A 21,842-nucleotide genomic window follows, 5' to 3' on the forward strand; every position below is an offset into this window, starting at 1 on the left:
TAAACTTTTCCCCCAAAAGAGGCATCATTTCATCAGCCGATTCGTGAAACCAGTTAGTACTTTTTCTGTTTTCAAGTAGTGACTGCGGTCACTGGCTATCTAAATATAGTCAAGAAAAAAAACATTAAAAAGATGTTCTGAAAAAAAAAAAAAAGCTTGCTCTTTCTCATGCTAGGTTGGAAACCGCATCAGGCGATTCATCTCCCCCCCCCCAGTGCGGTTGAAATCATACGAAAAAAGGAAGAAAAAAATAAAGAAACTTGTGTCTTGGTGTCTAGAATGTGGTTCCGCTTCTGTAAGAAGTAGGCTTCCACGTGGAACTACACTTATCGTCAAAGAGCTTCATTGAGAGCCGCCTTCAGCTGAAGAGTCTATCATAAAGACTGAGATTGACTACACGCTCTTCTGAAAAAGGTTGCACAAAGCTAGAATCATATACGTAGTGTTGGTCTGGATGTCAGAAACAAGTTCCTCTAGAAGCTGCCCGAATCTCCAGTTGGTATTTGCTCTCGGATCATGTCACTCCCTGATTTGCTGACCAGAGATTAGTGCACATGCGCTCAATCTAGGTTCTCAACATAAAGGAGTATATGCTACTCTGAACCAATAATCTGATAACCTATTCCTTTTGGATAACTTCACTGCTCGCATAAGCATAAATTCGACCGTCTGGAACTATGTAATTGGGAACTACGGTGTCGACTCGAATTCAAATGGGCCCCACCTTTCCTCTCAATATGCTAAATACTCACTATTACCAGTTCGATGTTTCAACCCCCAGCCAAACAGAAACCTACCTGGAAGTACCCACTGTCAAGAAATTGTTCTCTCTTCAAGGCCAGCTCAAGGCACCGGCAACTCGAGCAGTCGTCCAGGGCGTGACAAAGACAAAATTTCCACAACTGTCAGCTTGTACACGACGAAGTTCAGCTATCCCGGGGCGCCAGCAACCCTAGGGCTGTCCCTGCATCTCCAGGATTATGTCATTGTTTGTTTCCGTGATATTCGCAATGTCTTTCTCACTGGAGTTACTAGAGGTGCAAACTATTGGATGAATCACTGCCTTGTTCGCTCCTTCCTCTGTTGTTTTACTTCGTGTATTTACAGGCAAAACATCCAAACCTCGTTTTCATGTAGCATCTCTAGCATATATTCTCAGGTGCTCTATTAAACAGCTTATGTGTGCGTGCACAAGAAAAAAAGCAGAAACCATTCTTGTCTTCTACTATCTGGGAAAAGCGTTTGGTATGTCAATGATTCTTCAACGCTTTGGCAGCTCAAACCACTTCACCTCACTAGTTAGAGCATAGGACGACGGTGTGTCAGGTTGTGTTTTTCATCAAAACAAACTTCCCGGATCAGTTTCCAATTACATGTGAACTGAATCAGGGTTGCGTTCTTGCACCTTGTACTTGTCCTTTCTTATATCTGCTTGCGATATTATTTTAACTTCCTCCCCAAGTAATCTAAGTTTTTATATCAGATACCAGTTTGATGGATTATTTAGCATTGCCAAATTTCACACACATCGAAAATACAGAAATCAACCAGAAATCACCAGTACATATACTCGCTTTGGCGTGCTGTGAATATTAAGAAGATCGATCAATCGTTCTGATTTCAATATTGTCATCTCTGATATATCTCCAGATAAAGTCGAACATATTCTCCAGATTGCAAGTCTTCTTTCTAATAACATTCTTTTACTTCGGAAAAGAATGTGGAACATGAAAACTAGTAAAACGAGTCTTTATGAACAAACATCCAATCCGAAGAACTAAACTGATGGTTTATCACCATAACATTATTTTACGCTTGTGAAGCACGATGGAGAAAAAGGAAAAAAAAAAAAGTGTTTCCATTATCAAAAGTTCTGCGCCATCTGAAGCATCATATGTCCCAACCATTGTTGGTCAGAACATTTGATTAGAATCAAAGAAGAGATATCTTCATTAAACTTTCTTCAAGGAAGTAACAACTGGGAAAAGACTACGGGAATGGGTTTTTTTTGATGTTATAAACACCAGCTGTAAAATCAGCCTCAAAATGGCATAAGTTCGCTCTACAACCATGCAGTACTTTGGGCAAGTGTCTTCTGCTATAGCGCCAGGCCAAGTGAATTTCGTAGAGGGAAACTGTGTGGCAGCCCGTCGTACACACACACACGTCTGTGTGTGCGTTTTGTTCCTGTGCCCCACCCTAATCGCTTGATAACCGATGTTAGTTGTTTTTCGTCCTCGTAGCATAGCAGTTTGTCAAAAGTTACTGATAGAATAGATTAAAACTCTTGAAGGTGGTGTCTCAGCATGGTTACAGAACAATGAATGAAACAAAAGATAAAATATATCCGCTTTTTTCTGTCATTAGACTGCGACTATACTGGGGCACTGCATTGAAGAATTTTTTAATCGAATTGAATCGACCCCAGTACTTATTTTAATTTTAAAAGCTTGGTACTTAGTCTATCAGCCTCTTTGCCGAACCGCTAGGTTACGGAGACGTAAACACACCAAGCGGTGGTAGGGACATAGAGACGCACATAAATGCACACACACATATATATATACAGGCTTCTTTCGGTTTCCGTCCATGAAATCCACTCACAAGGCTCTTGTCGGCTCAAGGCTATAATAGAAGACACTTGCCCAAAGTGCAAAGCTGAATCCACGTGGTCAAGAAGCAACCTCGACCATACAGCCATGTTTTGAGCACTAAACAGAGCAAATAGTATTTACTATCTTGTTTTTTCTTCCTCGAGGGCTTATGCCTACAGGCGTCGGCCATCGTAAACGTCAATCCCCTCTTGCTTTTCATGGCAGGTCTTTTTGAAGCCAGCTGGTAAGGTCAGCCTTATTGATGTTTATCATCATGTTAACGCGGAGAGGTGACTGATTTATGCTAGTTAGATTTGTTACTCTATTGTCCAATCGTGTTGTCAAAGGTCATTCTGTAGCTATTAATATTCTAATGAGGTAGCTATGTTGTGGCAAGAAAATATAGCAGTTAGGCAGTCCTTAATTGTTGCTCTTAATGAATGACCATTAATGCTGGAGACCGCACCCTTACCTTGTTCTAACTTACTGAATGTTCCCTCGGCAAATTGTGATATTTTCTTTGAATTAAGTTTTCGTAACCTGTCTTTTCTTTACTCTATCATACCTTATCTGTTCACCCTTCCAGCTTGTTGTTATTTAACATTGATAACCTGTTATTTATTTGAATTCTTAAATGGAAGCATCTTTAAAACAAAATCTAAGGAAATTAAATGTAGTAAAGACTGCGAATAATGATTAAAAAATTCTAAACCTAAAAACAATTTTGCCATTAGAACCTTTAGATTTCCTCTAGGACAAGAAGTGCGATCTGAACCAATCGAATTAAGCGTCAGTCGTTTGCAGCTGAGATCAAGGCATTTTAAATTTCTAGTTGAACAGCTGACACAAGTCGTTGTGTCCAGAAATAGTATGAACGCCATTTTGAATGTCACGGTCTACTAAAATTTGATTTCGACGTTTTCGGTAAGTATTTTAATGGATTTTCTCTGGTTTATTTAATCATCAAATGTACAATGATTCATGCGTATTTGATTTTGCAGATATTTCGTAGAATTAGATTATAGATTGTGTGGAATTATTGGCTTAATTATAGACTTGTTTGTGTAAACATTGGATTGATTAAACCATTAGGTTAAGTCACGTCTACAAAGATACATTGGCATGCATACTTTATATATTATATATATATATATATATATAATGACACGTGTAGAAATAGATATATTTCATTGTGAATCATGTGCACAAACAAAAAAATAGACACGGAAGCAATTTTTTTATGTATATACACACAGAGAAAAGAATTTCTTAACCTATGAAGAGGCAATTTCATACCCTACAAACATCGATACTCCCACCACACACACATTCCTAGTGTTTCTCCTCCATTCTCTTAGTTTTCCTTGGAATAGATTTTTCTACACAAATCTCGGATTTTTTTAAAGAATTATTTAATATTTCTCTAATTGTAAGGCTGTTTTTAAGTGTTTTATTTTTACGAAGTTGTAGTACCTATCGTAATAATTATTTAAAAAGTGAGCGTGTGTGTGTGTGGGGGGGGCGCCACTCAATTCTGTTTTCTTTTCTTTCCTTTCCAGTGCTTTAAGTCCATTACATCAGATAAGTAACCAATTGGTTTCGCACAAGATATTAAATAATCAGATGATCATCTAATTGGTAAAATCATCTGTAATGTAGTATACTTTGATGAATGCCACTCTGTCGACAAATATACACGTGCCTACATTTTCTGATTCTGGATTATTAGACCACACATATATATTAGCGTACAAAACCTAACGAAGCACAGTTTTTAACAACTGCTGTCCTCTGAATTCGTAGTGTTTCTCCTCCATTTTCTTAGTTTTCCTCGAGACAGATTATGGTACACAAATCTTGGACTTTTTTTCAAGAATTATTTAATATTTCTCTCATTGTAAGGCTGTTTTATTTTTGCAAAGTTTTGTAATACCAATCGTAATAGTTAAAAAAAAGTGTGTCTATGTGTGTGTGTGTGGGGGGGGGGCACTCAATTCTGTATTATTTTCTTTCCATGTTAGGTAGGAACAGCCTCTCCATACTTACCGTCTTCTTTTAATATACACAGAATCGTCAACTGTTATGTATACATACGTATATGTACCATCCTTTTTTTCCTCTTTAATTATTGTTATAACAAAAATTTCTGTAGAAAGATAGGTCAAACTAGAGGGTTTCCCACCGGGTCAAACCCTCTAGTTTGACCGAAAGATACGCTTTGCAATTATCGTAGGTAAATTGGCTTTTTTGTAAAAAGAAAATATTAAATAAATTTACATTGTGTAATTCTGAAATGTTTTGAAGTAGAGGAAACGCTGTTTGGTTCCAGGTCCTGAGGTCAGCCTTCACCAGCCTGTCCCTTGTCTTTCTGGTTTCCCCCCTTCTGCAAGCTCCAATCCACATCATCAGCACTTTATATAGCTGGCCTCATCCATACACATCACATGTCCACACCAGTGCACTCTTTTCCCCTGTACACTACATCTGATTCTTCTTATGCTTGGTTTTCCTCTCAACATATTTGTACTATATTGTTCATGTATGGCTGGGACCACGAGCCATATGTCCCCTGCCCAATTCAGGATCACAATATATAGGTACATTGCGGCATAATTTCTTTTCCTCAACAGGCCCTGCCCTGTTTAACATTGTCCCGAAACAGATAAAAGAGGAAACAGATCCTATCAGCTTTAAACGGAGTCTAGACAGCTTTCTTCAAAGAATGCCAGACAAGCCACCCATACCTGGATACAACTCACTCAACAAGAACTCACTACTTCAATGGACCATAGACAAAACTTGACTGTAAAAAGGATTTAGATAATCCTATCAGGTGGTGCTATTAAGTTAGACATGGCCTGGACCAATCTTTGGTCGAAACATATCTATGTTTTTATACTTACATTGAACAGTCTGCTCAAGTCCTCTGCATTCAAGGCCCATGTCTCACTACCATGCAGCATTGTTATTCTAACAAGTATCTTATAATCTGTATTTCACTCTGTGGGAAAATACTTTTATTGCCAACAGTAGTTTGTAAAGCCCTGAACTTTTCCCAACCATTTCTTACTTTCAGCAAAAATTAGTATACTAAAAAAAAAGTATACTTTCTGAGCAACCATCTCCCCTGCTAATTACATCTCCTAGGTTAATAAATGCTATTGACCACTTCTAGTGAGGCATCTGGACATTGAGGAGAATCTATTTCTAGTGTGCTCGTAGTATGAACTGATTCACTATGCTTGTCACACATGAAGCTTTACTCAAAAAATTTTTTAACTTGGGAATTGAAACCAAATTTACCCTCTCATTATTTTATTGATAATGATGGTAAAAAGATTGGAGATTCAGATTAGATAACAGTTTTTTGATAGGTATTTCTCTTGTATAGAAAATCATGTACTTGAATATACTCAATTTTTGCTGAAATGGCTATCAGCAATTTTTAGACAAAGTGCCTCCTATCTTAACATTAACTTTTGAACCTATTCATCATCATTTAACGTTTATTTTCTATACTGGCATGGGTGGGATGGTTTGACCAGAGCAGGTGAGCTGGAGAACTGCCCCTGGTTCCAGCCTGATTTGGTTTGGTTTCTACAGCTGGATGGCCTTCCTAACACCAACCACTTTACAGTGTGTGCTGGGTGCTTTTTATGTGGCACTGGCACAGGCGCTATTACATAGCACTGGTACCACTAGTGCCAACGTGGGTGCTTTTACATGACTCCAGAACAGGGGCTTTTGCAGGCCCATCCTCTGCAGTAGAGGGAGCAGCATTAACAATTCTGCTGTGGAGGATGGGTCAAAATTTAATGATTTGAAACTGAAGCAGAGTTATGGTTGTGGCAATATCTCTACTGTCTTAAGGAGTCAAGCTGGCAGAAACGTTAGCACGCCAGGCAAAATACTCAGCGGTATTTCATCTGTCTTTGTGTTCTGAGTTCAAATTCTGCCGAGGTTGACTTTGCCTTTCATCCTTACAGAGTCGATAAATTAAGTACCAGTTGTGTACTGGGGTCGATCTAATCAACTGCCCCCCTCCTCCTCCCAAATTTCGGGCCTTGTGCCTAGAGTAGAAAAGAATATCTCTACTGTCTTCAGATATAAATAGCATACTAGCTGAATCTCTTTGTTTACTAATTAAACACTCTGTTCTTTTTTTGTCCTTTTTACTATTTTACACTAAGTGAGTTATTTTACATGTTTCATGTTTATCTGAAATAAAGCTATTTACTTAAATAGAACAGATGTATTGCAGCAAACAAATAGTCTCATTAGAAACATCAGAACACTTCTTCATGAACTCCATTGATTGCATGCAACATATCGAGATGATACAATACAAGCATACCTAAAAAAGTGTACCCCCACCCCTTCGGACTTTGTTTCTTCATAACTTGAAAAAAAAATAGAAATTTTTAAAATGAAATTATCAACATATACAGTGGGACTGAACCTACAAACATGTAATTGAAAAGCAACATACATACAAGAAAAAAGTGTAATAACAGCTTGTCCAACACCATGCCACCAGTTTTCATAGATCTATGATTTAAAAGAAGAGGTGAATCAATTTCCACAAAGTCAAGAGCTCAGACACTTATAGTAACTGAAAGATTGACCACCTTACTAGATTTCACCAGTGCTCTTTTATCAAGCCAGAACCTTCACAGCTTTTTGATTACTGTTACAGATTTTGTATTTTTTAAAAATTTTATTCCAGCTTTTATCACATTTGGTATACCAATTTAGTTTTGTATGCTGATTATGAAAATGAAATTTGTTTTTGCCATAAATTAATAAATAAAAAGTTGATAGCTTTTAAAGATTGCAAAATTTGGATAACTTTAGTCAATCAAAAGCAACCATTATGCACATGACCATAAACCTAACATTGGTATCTGTTTCTATAGCAACAAGCAAAGCTGCAATCTGATACTTTCACCACCAATAGTTTTGACAGGTGATATCATTTTGTACCTCTGAGACAGACAGCTATAATGCAGAAAATACTGGCTTCCAATTCCTGTTTTCTGATTGGACTAAAAATTATCAAACCTTGAACCTCTAGCATTCAATTTATATCATAGCTCTGAGACTTCTATCATGTTATTGTCTATTTTTAGCATGATATTGTTAGGGTAGGTGTGAGAGGCCAGATCTGGCCGGTTTGAATATAAAACAGAATATTTTGGCCGGATATGGCCAATTTAAACATCAAAGAGTTAAATAAATTCCAAATTTGAATTCAGCATAAAAGATTACATCACTATACAATATTTGAAAATTTTTACTTAATTTTAAAATTCCCAAATTTGTGACAGCAACTGACTAAACTTAAAGTCTTTATTCCTTCCGTTTAGAGTTCCAAGAAGCACTTCTAACCACAATTCTCCAGTAATTGCATGAGTACAAGCAGAGTCTGACAATGCCATGCCAAATATCTCTTTCACAAAAGTGGATATTGATCAGTGAATCTGATCAATATGGAATTCAACATGGAATAAAAATCACATATTGCAGACTTCATGACAAGATTAACATCTTTTATATTAACCTCTGGCAAAACATTTCATGATCTTAACACCCCTGTTTGTGGGATCTGACCTTCTACCCACAAACAGATTGACAGTTGCCTCTTTCGCTATAAAATTGTTTGTGTCCTCCTGTATCAATCTTATATAGCAGTTAAAGTTTAGAGTCTCTGGTTAATACTTCACAGCTGGTACAACTCACTTGAAATATCTCTAATTACCATCTTGCAGAGTGCCTTTGATGCATTCACAAGTTAGATGAGAACATGTAGCATATGCTAGCTTTTCATTTTTTCTTTTTTCTAAATTGCTAATATCGTTAAGTACAAAAAAAGTGCCTAACAACTTGCAAAAAACAATTCTGAATTGTGATAATTTTTGTAAAAGAAATTCTTCCCAAACAAGCAAGTCATTCAAGCTTAAGCTTCTTTTGTAAGAACAGAATTCATCAAAAGACATGTAAGCTCTCCCATTTCCATCATAAAGGTAAATTTTATCAAGCTTGCCTGTATCAAGTTTAGCCTAATGTCTGCATCAATATCAGCAAGTGCTAAGTTAAATAAATATTCATGTATGTTAAGAGGCAATGCAATGCAAACTGATCACATTTTTAGAGCTTGTTTCTATTCAATATATAGGTCTTCATTAGACAAAATCAGTGGTTATTTCCTAAAATTTACTTTTGAATCCAAATGTACCACAGTAAACTGCACAAGAAACCATATTTCCCATCATACTAGAATCAATGACAATTACTGCCTTCATGAAATGCTTCTAACTCCTCACATTATATCAGTTATTTGTTCATTTTGAATGTTCAGTGATAACAGACACCATCTTCCTCTATGATTCACTATGATCTATACCAGTGGCTGGGGTTCATATGACCCCTGGGGATCCACCACACAAGCAAAATACCAAATTGGGGATCCACAGTAGTTTATTAAGGGTCCATGAAAAAATTTTGATTTAGATGTATTTATTGCAAGGAACAGCTAGTTTTCGTTCCCTAATATTTTACATAGTTCAGTCTACACAAGTTAATGTGCTAAAAGGAAAACAGGAATTTCGAAAGAAGTATCTAATAAAACCAGTTTTTAAATATCAAATGGCTATGGGGGTCCACCAGAATAAAATAGTAAACAAAGGAGTTCATACATAGGTAATGGTTGAGAACATCTGACCTATACCAAGCCAACAACACGTTGACCTTGCTGATATATTTAAAAAGAAGGCAATCTAACATCAACAAGTGAACATTATTCATATTACTCACAGAGATATTTGGCTCAATCAGAATTGTTTGATAACTAGCAAAAATTTAGGCAGACTGCCAAGACAAAAATTGCAGAATTTGATCTGTACAGGTGTATACATGTCTGAAATCTTTAAAAACTCCAGTATTACAATAAAGCAAATCAGTATGTCCAGAGTTGTATTTAAAACTAGTCTAGGAGATCTTCGTAAATTCTGATTTTACTAGAGCTCACAAAATAACACTATAGTGTACATGACAACTAATAAGAGTCTGATAAATGTTTAGTAGAACATGTCTAAGTATATAATTATTGAGCACTTATAGATTAGATTAACACGTGGTTTCTATTTAAGATTATTAATGACAGAATTTAAACTGATCAACATGATGTTACAATCAAATTCAAGCTGTTGGATTGAGTCTCTGGAAATGTATTTCTGATGAGAACAAATGAATGTGTATTTTGTATTTATGACACTAAGACAAAGCCTATTTCCCTTTAACCAACTCGATACCTCATAAGTTCATTGCTAATACTCTTTGTATTTGCCCTATTCAAGTCTAAAAGCAAAGAAAAAAAGAACAGCGAATGATTAAATAAAATCAAATAATTTTGAAGACGTGGATATGTAATGTATATAGCTGCAGGCATGGCTGTGTGGTAAGAAGCTTCCTTTTCAACTACATGGCCTTGAGTTCAGCCCCACTATGTGGCACCTTGGGCAAGTATCTACTATAACCTCAAGCTGACCAAAGCCTTGTGAGTGGATTTAGTAGACATATATATATACATGCGTGTATATATATGTGTGTGTGTATATGTGTGTGTGCATATATGTGTGTTTGTCCCCACCACCACCACTTGACAACCGGTGTCAATGTGCTTACATTCCCCAACAAAAGAGACTGGTTGAATAAGTACCAGACTTTATAAAAAATAAGCACTGGGGTTGATAAGTTCAACTAAAATTCTTCAAGGCAGTCTAATGACTGAAATAAGTAGAAGATAGATAATTACAGGGATCCTAGGGAGAGTATTGGGGAACCTCAATAAAGAGATTTAGATGACAAGTGACCATTGCACTCAAGAAACTTATCGGGAATTATTATCAAGATTATCTCATTAATATGAGATAATCATGGAACATTTGTTGTTTCATTTTTAATTCTTCTTCACCTTTTATCTTACATTCAAACTCCATCCCCACCACCCTCCCTTCTGAAATGTAAGTAGTCACATTACTCCTCTACAACAAGAAACTCATTCTCTCTACTTTTTACCCTCCTAGCATGATTTACTTCAAAACAATCAACACACTGATATACAAATGAATCATAATAAACACGTTAAAAATAATCAAAATACTTTTGAGAATAAAAGAAAATGGAGGCGGGAGACATGTTTAGGAGAAAAACTGGACACCAAGTGGAGTTTGATTGAAAAGGTAGGTTGTACAACCTTTATCGATAACTAACAGCTATTGATTATTTAAAATCTACCACTGAAACAGTAAATTGTTGTAGGTAGGCAGCTGTTATTGAATACCTAACCTTAACACATCTATATTTATAATTTCGGCTGTTTTCTCCAACCGGAAGCAGGCTTATCGACATCAATTCATAGTTTCAGCTATTACAGAAGACCGTCTGATGTTAAAGATACTCACGCTGGAAATACATATAGAACAAATAAGTGTTAAAATATATAAAAGCAATGTTTTTATGGTAACCAGCTTTACCAACCAATCAATCATTCGTCCTTAATAATCGATTGGATAAAAACATAAAAACCTTTTGAAACACAAAAAAGCCATATAAACGATTTCTGTAAAAAGCCTTTAAGTGTTTTGTTCTAAGGAACCTTACGTATATTAACCGTGCGAAGGCAAAAGCATCGGATAAAATGCCTTCTGATATTCGGTTACGTTCTGAGTTCAAATTTCGTCAAAGGCTGAAGCTTTGCCTTTTATTCTTTCATGGCTTACAAAACTATAGTCCCTCCCATTCAAGTATTGTAGTCGATTTAACTGACTTACACAAAATTTCTGGCTTTGTGCCTGTGTAAGATATTAAGCATTGTCGCGTAGCCGAAGGCTAGATTTTTTTCTTTTGATTAGTTTGTGTTACATTAATAACATTCATTCTCTTCTTCCTTGTTGGGGCTTATTTGCATAAAATCAGATCTTCGTTTCTTCCAGATTCCCATAATTGTCAGCGTACGGAACACATCCCTAATGTACAAGTATATTTTGTAGAAGAAAGCAAGTTTAGTAGGTTTAATCATACACGTATTGACAGATGTTTAAAGTGGTTTCGTTGAAAGAAATGTGTCTGATTCATTGCATGTAGATACAATACCGTGACAGTATACAGGAATAAAATAAGAAAATCATAAGATGATCCTACATAAACTACGTTATATAATTTAAATTCAATTTTATCTTCGTTTAGATAAACTGTATAGTTTATTATTTTACTCACGAGAATTGCCTCACAGGATGTAAAAACTTGTATTTTTGGCCGGTGTTGTGTTACCAGGGTGAAACAGTACCGCTATGATTTTGCTGTCATCCACTTATTGCATACAGCTGAGAGGTGGATGAAAGTTTAGTTTCCTTTCATCTTTCTGGGAAAATTTTAATTATCTAAACGAAAATTCTCTCGAAGATGAAAGGAAACTTCCTTCAGACCCAACAAGTTACAAAAAAAAAAAAAAATCAAACATCTGAAGTCCGCTTTAATTGGACAGATTTATGATTAAAGACAGTCCAGCTCTGACCTTTCCGTCTTTTTTCCACGCATAGTATATTGTAGATGCAGTTTAGTGAATATTCGTTTCTCAATCACAAGGTCCAGAGTTTGATCTAAGACATCTTAGGCAAATATCTCTTTCTTTACGGGTTGGGCTCAATGTATGCCTTGTGAATGAAACTGGGTGGATAGAAACTGCGTGTGGAACCCCGTCAGGTGTGTTGGACTTGTAATTTAAAGATTCGATCTTGTCTCGCTGATTCTGTCCCAAAATTACATTAAGGACACTCATGTTTGTGGAATACACATCCACATACAAGCTAATTCAAAGAATTTGGTAGTTGATCGAACAACTGGAAACTCGTGGTTGGAGATTGGACCAAGATCTATTTTATTTCGGGCCTGTCTATTTATACTTTCTACCTCGGATTACATTTTCCAACGTGTCCTTCTTTTTATCAAATAGGTAAGACGTGATGACAGAGAGATTTATCTGTTATTTCTAGTAAATTGAACTACCATAGAAAGGGACGCTTCCTTGTCTGGTCAACTTTGTGCAAACCTTTGAAGAAACCTTCCATCGATGGCCATTTGCATCATTTGGTATATTCAAGAACTGCATTATCCAATGCGTCCTTCCTTCCTTTAAAATTTAAAACGGTTGGGTGTGGTTTGAGAGAAATTTGACTGCTATTTCTAGCAGATCGAGCGAACTCTTTAATAGCTCTCACATTGGTTTGTGCTAAGGGCATGTTTAAGGGGTAAAATGTGGACGGCAATGACATTGTGTGTGCTGCAGGTACTGGGTGACATATCGCTTATGATTGGGATACATCTGTACTGACATCAAGACGTGTGTAAAAGGAGTTTTATAACCGCATTTGTTTACCAAAATATTCAAATTTTTGTTGAAGCCTAAAGACCCCTGCTGTGCTTGTTTCGTTTACCTTACCCCTTCTGATGACACATATAGACAAGATACACAATACCCTTTTCTGAGCGAAAGAGAATTGTTACCATTTTTGGTAGCATATGTCTTGCCATCATCTTTGTATATTGTGTGTGTGTGTGTGTATATATATATATATATATATATATATATATATATATATATATATAGTGTTTAAAAGTGTTCAGACTGTAGTACACCTTTCTTCCTCATCTTTGTTTTTTTGCCCCATTCCCCTTACTTCTGTATCGCTTTTTATGTTTTTTTTTATTCATTATCTTATCCTTTCATTTTTTCACTCTCTTCTTTTATGACTTTCTCACTTCTCTTGCATGTTGTCTATCACTCACTCGCCTATTCCCCCCCCCCCCCAACTACATTATTTACTTTCTTTGTCTTTCACTCCTCTCTCCTGTTTTCTCCTGTTACTCTTGCTAAAAGGTAGCGAACTGGCAGAATCTTTAAACGCGTCGGCTAAAATGCATAGCAGCATTTCTTTCGTCTCTTTATGAGTTCAAGTTTCCGTAGAGATCGACCCCACTTTTAATTTCTTCGGGATCGATATAAGGACCAGTTGAGTACTGTGGTCGATCGTCTGAGCCCCATTCCTCCAAAATTGTTGTTCTTATGCTAAAATCTGAAAAGTATTACTCTTTCTACCTCTCTGTTAACCCCCTGTCTTCAGTTTCTTTTTACCTTTCTACCTTCACTCTTCCCCAAACCAATCCATTAAGGAAGGAGGAGGTGTATCACAACCTCCATTTAATCAATGCTGCACATTTGCATATACCGCATGGCTTCTGTTCAATCTCGTGCGATATCTCTGTAAATGCCAAAACATTGCGTCCTTTTACATTCTGAGTTCACATCCCAGTGAAGTTCGCCAGATAACCTTTCATTTTGCAGGGGTATAGATAATAGTACTAGTGAATTATACCTTGTCATTTTAACCGATTGTTTTTTTCCTTTCCATCCCAAATTGACATTGTGACAATAATTGATTCTGGACAAAGTTTTGCAGTGTTTTTTAGTTGTGTTTCTAAACAATTGTGAATTCGGTTCCGTTGCATTCGAAGACTCGAGCGAAATAATTTTAAGTAACGTATATTTAATAACAAAAGAATCGGTACAATGTTTTCATTTCAAGTTCTTAAGTAAATATTTTATTTGCATTTGTAATTATATTTTCGTTCTTGGGTAATTAATTTCCTTATTTTGCCCGTGTAAAATCTTGTGTTCAAATCCCGTTGTGGTCTGTAAAATAAAGGACCACTCAATTACAAGTCGATATAATCGATTATACATTCCTCATATTAGTAGAATATGTTACAGAAATCATTTGTTAGTATATAATTTTTTCTATCACAACCATTGGAATGGTTTGATATATTTTCTATAGTTATTGTTTCTTAGGAAGTTAAATTTCGTCATGAAAACCTCAATATCCTTAACTCATCGGTTTTATCTGACTCAGAGGATCTGCATATGCATAGCCGCCATCTAAATCAATAAAAAACGAACGTTTGCTGTCGAAATCGAAAGGTCTGTCCTGTAGATACTTTGGAAATATTTTCCAAGAGGGCAATTTCATAATGGTGATAATACAACACCATCGTCTATAGAAATTCAGCAGCATGTTTGCATTATATAGCTGAGGTTTTCTTTAGTGTGTGTATTCATTCCTATCAACAATGACATGAGTTCGAACTGAGATTACAGCCGGACCCAGTCAGCGGTTATTTCAAAGTTTCGACTCTGCGTTTATAAGACGTTTGTTGTCTGGTGGGCGGAGGGAAGGTAGTAGTAATAGTAGAGAAAGATATATAGGGAGTTGAGAGAGGGGGAAAGTGGGGAGGAGATGGAGGATTGTGATATTAGAGGGGATGGAGGGGTTTGGATTTGAATTGATAGACAGGTAATTAGATAAAGACAAATAGACTGATAATAAGATCAAGAGAGGGTTTAGTCGGAGGTGGGACAGAAAGATATATAGACAGACTGATAAGACAAATTAGATAGCCGGCAAGGTAAGGTAGACAGTGACATAGAAGTAGACTTAGATATCGATAAATGGACTGACCATACGACCGATAGACAATGACATACAGGTAGGTAGGTACATATACTCTGATAAGCTGTTGAGATAGTTTGGTGGACGAACAGAGTAAAAGATATCCAGCGTACAATAACCAACTTGTGTGTGTATCTGTGTTTAAACAACATCGATTTGTCCAGTGATTGAAACCTCTACAAGAAAATATATTAAGACCTTAGAATGGAAAATATTGAGAAACAGAGAGATCGATAGACAAGGAAACTATAATATAGTTTGGTTAAACGTCAGAAACTGCTCGACGACAATAATGGAGATTGGTAAATATCTTGTTTAATACTGTTATGATGATGATGATAATAGTAGTCGTGGTGATGGTAGGGAGTTTGATGTTATACATTGTTGATGTTATTTAACCCCAAGTCAATCCTGATTGATTAGAACTATTGTCAAAGACGTTCCAATCGTGACCATTGTCTTTTTTATATATATATATATATTTTGGACTACTTTAGGCTAAATCATCCTTTTGTATTTTTTCATACGTTTGTAGGGTATGATTTGCGAAAATTTGGGCTCTTTTGTTGGCTTTCTGTTGCAATGATGACAGCTATTGTAGCTATCACTGCTTCACCATTGTCTCTAAAATGAAGATACCATATCATTATAGACTAAATTACGGTTGCTTCAACCACCACTGCATCTCTGCTGTTCATCTTGTAATTTGAAAGAATTTGAACCCAAAATATTTTCTACTGTTCTCTCCACCTTCTAATAGTTCTCCCTACCAGATAAGTCACTAGTCTGTTGCTTATAACCTTTCCCTGAAATAATTATTTATTCCCGTTGGGCAAGTGATGATCCAATATGATCTGAGGGTGTTTGTGTCTAGTACTATATCATTTATCTCTGGTCACTAGGTGATAAAACTCCTGGATAGGACACTAAACTTCTGAGGATGATATAGATGAGATGATATAGAATCCAATAAGTGAAATGTTCATTTGGTCATTAAAATTTTTGGTGCTGTTGAATGTATGAGTTGGTTGTCTAATGGGGAAACCCTTTTTTTTTTTTTTTTAATTCTCCTTTCACCTCTTTGTTTCCCTCTCTCACTCTGAGAACTGTGAAATGTGCACAAGTTTCTAAGAAAGTTCTATCTCTTTGCAGATTTACTTTCAACGAGATTGGTAAACAAGACTGTTCCTCAGTTGCAGATTTTGTCCCTGTAAGTATCTGCCATCATCCTTATCACTGTTATTATTTCTGTTGTCATTGCTGTGACAACCACTGTTGCTATTGCTGTTGCAATCATTGGCATTTTTATTAACTAGTAACAATGCAATTATCATAATCATCACCAATTCCATCTATGTCCTTGTTAACCCTTTCAATATCAACCCATTCAAAACTGGACCAAGTCCCACGCTAATAGCCCTCTTTACATTGTATCAGATTACTCTGTGAAATGTGAGGCTTATTTATTCACATTGTTTCGAATTAGTCATCCTTTATTTTGTAGCTAAGATATTTTCATGATGTGATTGCTTAGGTTTAGAAAGATATTGTAGGATATGTGTGAGAGGTCAGATCTAGCCAGTTTTTTTTTTGTTAGAAACTCTCTGAAGCTTTCCCCTTTTCTAGATCCTTGGTAGATAACCACATGGGCTTGTATAACACAAGCAATAGCAGCAGCAGTAGTAGTAGTAATAGTTGTAGCAGCAGTATCCCTAGCTATGGTAAACACTGGAAGAAAATGTTTCTGGACAAATGTTCAAACCTTGCTAATTCCTTTATAGACAATATAATGGCAGAATTAAACATTACCTTTAACATTGGTTATAGGTAAATCTATCCAACTAACTAGCTATTCAGATTGAGTGACAAATCTTTTCATTTATAATTTCAGATTTACTTTGAATTCTTCTGAATACTTCAAGAATATTCTGTATCGAAGTTTTTCTTGGCTCTACAGTAATTCTATCCAGAGTTTGAGTAACAACGTTTTAACTCAAGATATCCAGAGGGAATCCAAACTCAGTAAAGGAATATTGGATGTATATAAGTCTGGAGTAAATCCACTCTCTACGAGTTCTTCATCTTGTTCTCCTTCAGAATCTTCTTTCTTCGTTGTCGATGTAACCCAAGAAGGCAGACTTAGTTATATTCCAACACCTAATTATTATTATTCTGATTACATCAATAGTTTGTCTCCAAATCACAGCCAAATGGCCACTAAAACATCCAAGTTCAATCGCAGAAAATCCTTGTCAACAATTTCCAAGAGTTCTGATTCCACAGAACAGGATGTGACACCTGTTAAAAGTGATTCATTCTCAAAATCTGGTTGTTGTGAAGAAAATGAAAATATACACAAGACTAAAAGAAGTCGGTATTCTCTAGATGGGAAAAACAACCACAGACATTGTTCTAGCCCTAAGTTGCACAGTCACAAAAGCTTAGCTAGCAGCAGTTCAAAAAGGAGAAGGCGTCATACTTATTCCACAAGTTCCAGTTTCAACAAAGAAGAAAGAGCCCATTACAGATCTGATGCCAATTGGTCTAAAATGCTTGTTTCTCCAAATTGCAACACATCGCTATTTGTGTCTCCTGTCACTTTGCCAAAGGATGAATCAATGTCTTTGACCCCTCCACAAACCCAACTGAACTTCTTAACATCAACACCACTATCCGTGAAAAGTTCTATGGGGAATCAAACCTCTGACAGCACCAGTAAACGTTGGAAGTTTGAGAAATACTTATCACAGCATAAACTAGAGAGACTGTCCAAGTCTTTGTCAGGGACACCACAATACTACAAATGGAAAAAACACTCTCGTAAGAAACTCTCTGAAGCTTTCCCCTTCTCTAGATCCTTGGTAGATAACCACATGAGCTTGTATAACACAAGCAGTAGCAGCAGCAGCAGCAGCAGTAGTAGTAGTTGTAGCAGCAGTATTCCTAGCTATGGTAAAAACTGGAAGAAAATGTTTCTGGACAAATGTTCAAACCTTGCTAATTCCTTTATAGATTCCCATTGTCATGTTGACTTCCTCTTCAACCGTCTACCATTTAAAGGGTCTTTTAAGAAATATCGTCTTGACAATGCTGATACATTTCCTGCCAACTATGGAGGATGTGTGGCTGTGTTCTGCGAACCAAAAAGCTTCAGCCCAGATGGTAATTGACATATTTATTCATTATATTATTTATCGTAATTGTTGTTGTTGTTGTTGCTTTGGCACCTGTTTTGTTTATTTTGACATGGGTTGGACAAGTCTGCAATTCATCATCTTTTCAGATCTCTTGACAATGTACTCTTTCGTCTCTGCAGTCATACACTATCACACATACAATCCTCTATATTTATTACCAAATACTATGTCTTACATTTTACAAACACCACATATAGTCCTCTGTTTCTGCTATCATACACCTTCATGCACATTACATCTCATATAGTCCTCTACATTCACTACCAGTTATAATCACATGTCTTACACACCTCTATATACCGTAAAAACCCATGTAATTTGCACACCTGTGTCATTTATGCAGGTGATTTTCAGGATAAAATTTATTAAAAAAAAGCTTCTGCCAATGTAAAATTCACACCCAAAAGTTTTCAGAATTGCTGATATAGCCAGGGGCAAAAGGTTTTCAATTTAGTTGTATTTAGCATAATTTCAGTTACTTGTTATTAGATTTTATTAAATTTTCATTAAATAAAAATAATTTCTGTTTAACAAGTATCACATTGAACGCTATTAAATTACAAAATGTTTGTGTTGTTTATAATAAACTTTATTTTACATTTCTTGCCATCAAGAGATTATGTCCGATCTTTAGCATACTGCTGTATGTCTTCTCAAATCACTATCACTGGAAAAGTTGTTAAGAATTACCAACAAAAACAAAGCAGATAAATACACACCAGTGTTGCAAATTAAGTTTAATTACCAATAAACATCAGCTTGGGTGGCACTTTAACTCAACTGAAGGAGGAAGGTGACCAATCAAAATGATTGTGTAAACAGAATTCTTTTCTGCCTATTTTTGTTGGAACCTTTGATATGGAGTATCGAAATTTTAATCCCTTCCACATTTATAAAATGTCAATCAAACTTAAAAATTTGTCATTATCATTATTGTCAGTATGGGCAGAAGTTATGAACCGCTTACTGCAAAGGAGAAATTAAATGTGTTGAATATGCATTTGAATGTGGCAATAGAGCTGTCGAAAGGCATTTTAATGTTAATGAAGTTAATGTTCAAAATTGGCGTAAACAGTATGACAAACTCAAAACTGTGCCTAGTAATAAACAGACAAAGATAAAAACATACAATCAAGATTATCCATTTTTTTCAGTCAGGAATATCCATGTCACTATGTCTGTCAATGGTGCTCCATTGCAATAGGTAGAAATTCCAAGCAATGTAAAATATGGCCCAGACTGTGTTTACCAGCATGAATGTCAGACTTCAAAAAGTAGTTAACTATTAAATGGTTTTAGTAAATTTATACAGAAAAAGTAAGCATTATACCATCTAGCATAAATAAAAGTTAACTTCATTATATTTAAGCTATTACTTTTTCTGTAAAAACTTATTCTGACATTGAGTCAACTTCCAGTATAAATGTTTGTTTCGTACATCTTTTACCAACAAAAAACAATTTCAAAAAATTCTAGAAATGATCTTCTCATGTAATTTATGCACTCCCTGAAGTTTATTTTTGTGAGGAAAAAAAGTGCATAAATTACATGGGTTTTTACGGTATACACACACACACACACACACACACACTTTTTACATATACTATACCATATACACAGTCTCTATAGTTATCACCATATACATCACACATCTTACATAATCATCTTAACAACACACATCTTACACCCACCTCAGTCCCCTGTATTCACTGCCATACTCTATCACACACCTCATATAGTCCTTTATCATACATCACACATCCTACATCTCCTATATCTTTATTTGCTACCATACACTATCATTTAATCTTGTACATTAACTACTATACAGCATTATACATTTTATTTCTCACACAGTCCTCTATTTTATACCCTCATCTCATCCTCTCTATTCATTATCAAATAGTTTTTGATACACACACTTCTACTGGCGGCGAACTGGCAGAAACGTTAGCACGCCGGGCGAAATGCTTAGCGGTATTTCGTCTGCCACTACGTTCTGAGTTCAAATTCCGCCGAGGTCGACTTTGCCTTTCATCTTTTCGGGGTCGATCAAATAAGTACCAGTTACACACTGGGGTCGGTATAATCGACTTAATCCGTTTGTCTGTCCTTGTTTGTCCCCCCTGTGTGTAGCCCCTTGTGGGTAGTAAAGAAATAACACACTTCTACTGGTGTTGTGTACCTGGCCATGTATTTATTGGCATCTCTCTAGTTCTGAGTTGAGCTTCCAGAGTACTCTGTCAGAATGTTTCGATTTAGTCATGCATTAACCTTGTAGCTTCAAGATTTTGATTATGTAATTGTTTATTTTTAGAATGGTGTTGTAGGGTAGGTGTAGATGGTTGGATCTGGCTAGTTTGAACATAAAATGGGCAGAATATTTGGGCTAGATATGGCTGGTTTAAATGCTCAAGAATCGAATCTTTCCACCATTGAATTTTGCTTTTTAAAAAAAGCAAAAGTGAATGGTGGAATATATCAATGAAATAAATGAAATACTAAGATCAATATAATTTGCTTTTCTTTTTCCCTTGAAATTTGTGACTTTGTACATACCTAAATTAGAAATTATTTGTTAAAATACAGGAAGTCTGTGGAAAAGTCTGAATAATGAAAGTGAGATGTGGTTTGCTATGGGCTGTCACCCCAAAAATGTTGAGAACTTTGACAGTGCTGCTGAGAAGGGACTCCGAGAATGTATAGAACAACCTAAAGTGGTCGCTATTGGAGAAATTGGTCTAGATTATTCTGGAAGGTAAGATAGTCCTGGGACTAGTCTCCACATTTGATTCCTCAATTTACTGGAAAGAGGAAGATTCTGTGCTCCTTGCCTTGTCTATTTCTACCAATCTCATTCTGTCTCTTGTATCTTCTGCTTGTTCATTCTCATTATCTCACTAATCTATATTTCTGCATTATTGTTATTTCAGGTTCTGGGAGACAGCATCTCTTCAAAAGAAAGTGTTCATTCATCAGATCAAGCTGGCTCTTGCTTTACAGAAACCACTGGTGATTCATTGTAGAGAGGCACAGGATGATTGTCTGCACATCCTTAAGAAGGTCAGTATCTTTTCTTATTGTACTGTCGCTCATGGTTACACTAAAAACTGGTGTTATTGGTTTCTGAGTTCAACTCTCATCAAGATTGACATTATCTTTTCGCCCTTTTTGGTGTTGATAAAATAATGTGCCAGTTAAATAGTAGGATCAATGTAATTGATTACACCCATGACCCCATAATTTGCAACTTTGTGTGTGTCTGTTATAAATCATCATCAGTAGTATTATGTAAACTAATTTTGACAGATGTGTAGTGGATTGCCAGAGTTGTTGAAGCATCAGAAAATAATGTCTTGCAATATTTTGATCAGCTCTTTCTGTTCTGGGTTCAAACCCCACCACAGCCAACTTTGCCTTTTGTATCTGTAGGGATGTTAAAATATAGAACCAGTCAAATATTCAGAATGATTTAATCGATTGTT

At 36.0% G+C, this 21,842-nt stretch overlaps 2 protein-coding genes and 1 long non-coding RNA gene across 4 annotated transcripts in view; 2 read left to right on the forward strand and 1 right to left on the reverse strand.

Moving 5' to 3' along the window:
- The first annotated feature begins 391 nt into the window (after nucleotides 1-391).
- LOC128250331 (uncharacterized) lies at nucleotides 392-11,644 on the forward strand. The gene is made up of 3 exons (XR_008266357.2): nucleotides 392-3,518; nucleotides 10,679-10,834; nucleotides 11,588-11,644. It is a non-coding gene; the product is annotated as an uncharacterized LOC128250331 (long non-coding RNA).
- Nucleotides 11,645-14,223: 2,579 nt separating this feature from the next.
- Nucleotides 14,224-21,842, reverse strand: part of LOC106874277 (uncharacterized) — an 85,853-nt gene continuing 78,234 nt past the window's right edge. For both annotated transcript variants that reach the window (XM_089338321.1, XM_089338318.1), the window contains one exon: nucleotides 14,224-14,343. In XM_089338321.1, the coding sequence (XP_089194447.1) occupies nucleotides 14,269-14,343 (75 nt within the window). In that variant the 3' untranslated portion in view covers nucleotides 14,224-14,268. The remainder of the gene's footprint in view (nucleotides 14,344-21,842) is intronic.
- Nucleotides 14,939-21,842, forward strand: part of LOC106874283 (uncharacterized) — an 11,270-nt gene continuing 4,366 nt past the window's right edge. Inside the window, exons 1-5 of the mRNA XM_014921955.3 lie at nucleotides 14,939-15,462; nucleotides 16,313-16,370; nucleotides 17,052-18,322; nucleotides 20,947-21,115; nucleotides 21,291-21,420. Coding sequence (XP_014777441.2) covers nucleotides 15,453-15,462; nucleotides 16,313-16,370; nucleotides 17,052-18,322; nucleotides 20,947-21,115; nucleotides 21,291-21,420 — 1,638 coding nt within the window. The 5' untranslated portion in view covers nucleotides 14,939-15,452. The remainder of the gene's footprint in view (nucleotides 15,463-16,312; nucleotides 16,371-17,051; nucleotides 18,323-20,946; nucleotides 21,116-21,290; nucleotides 21,421-21,842) is intronic.

The sequence above is a fragment of the Octopus bimaculoides genome, chromosome 20 (assembly GCF_046866305.1).
Source record: "Octopus bimaculoides isolate indiv1 chromosome 20, ASM4686630v1, whole genome shotgun sequence".
NCBI classification, from domain to species: domain Eukaryota; kingdom Metazoa; phylum Mollusca; class Cephalopoda; order Octopoda; family Octopodidae; genus Octopus; species Octopus bimaculoides.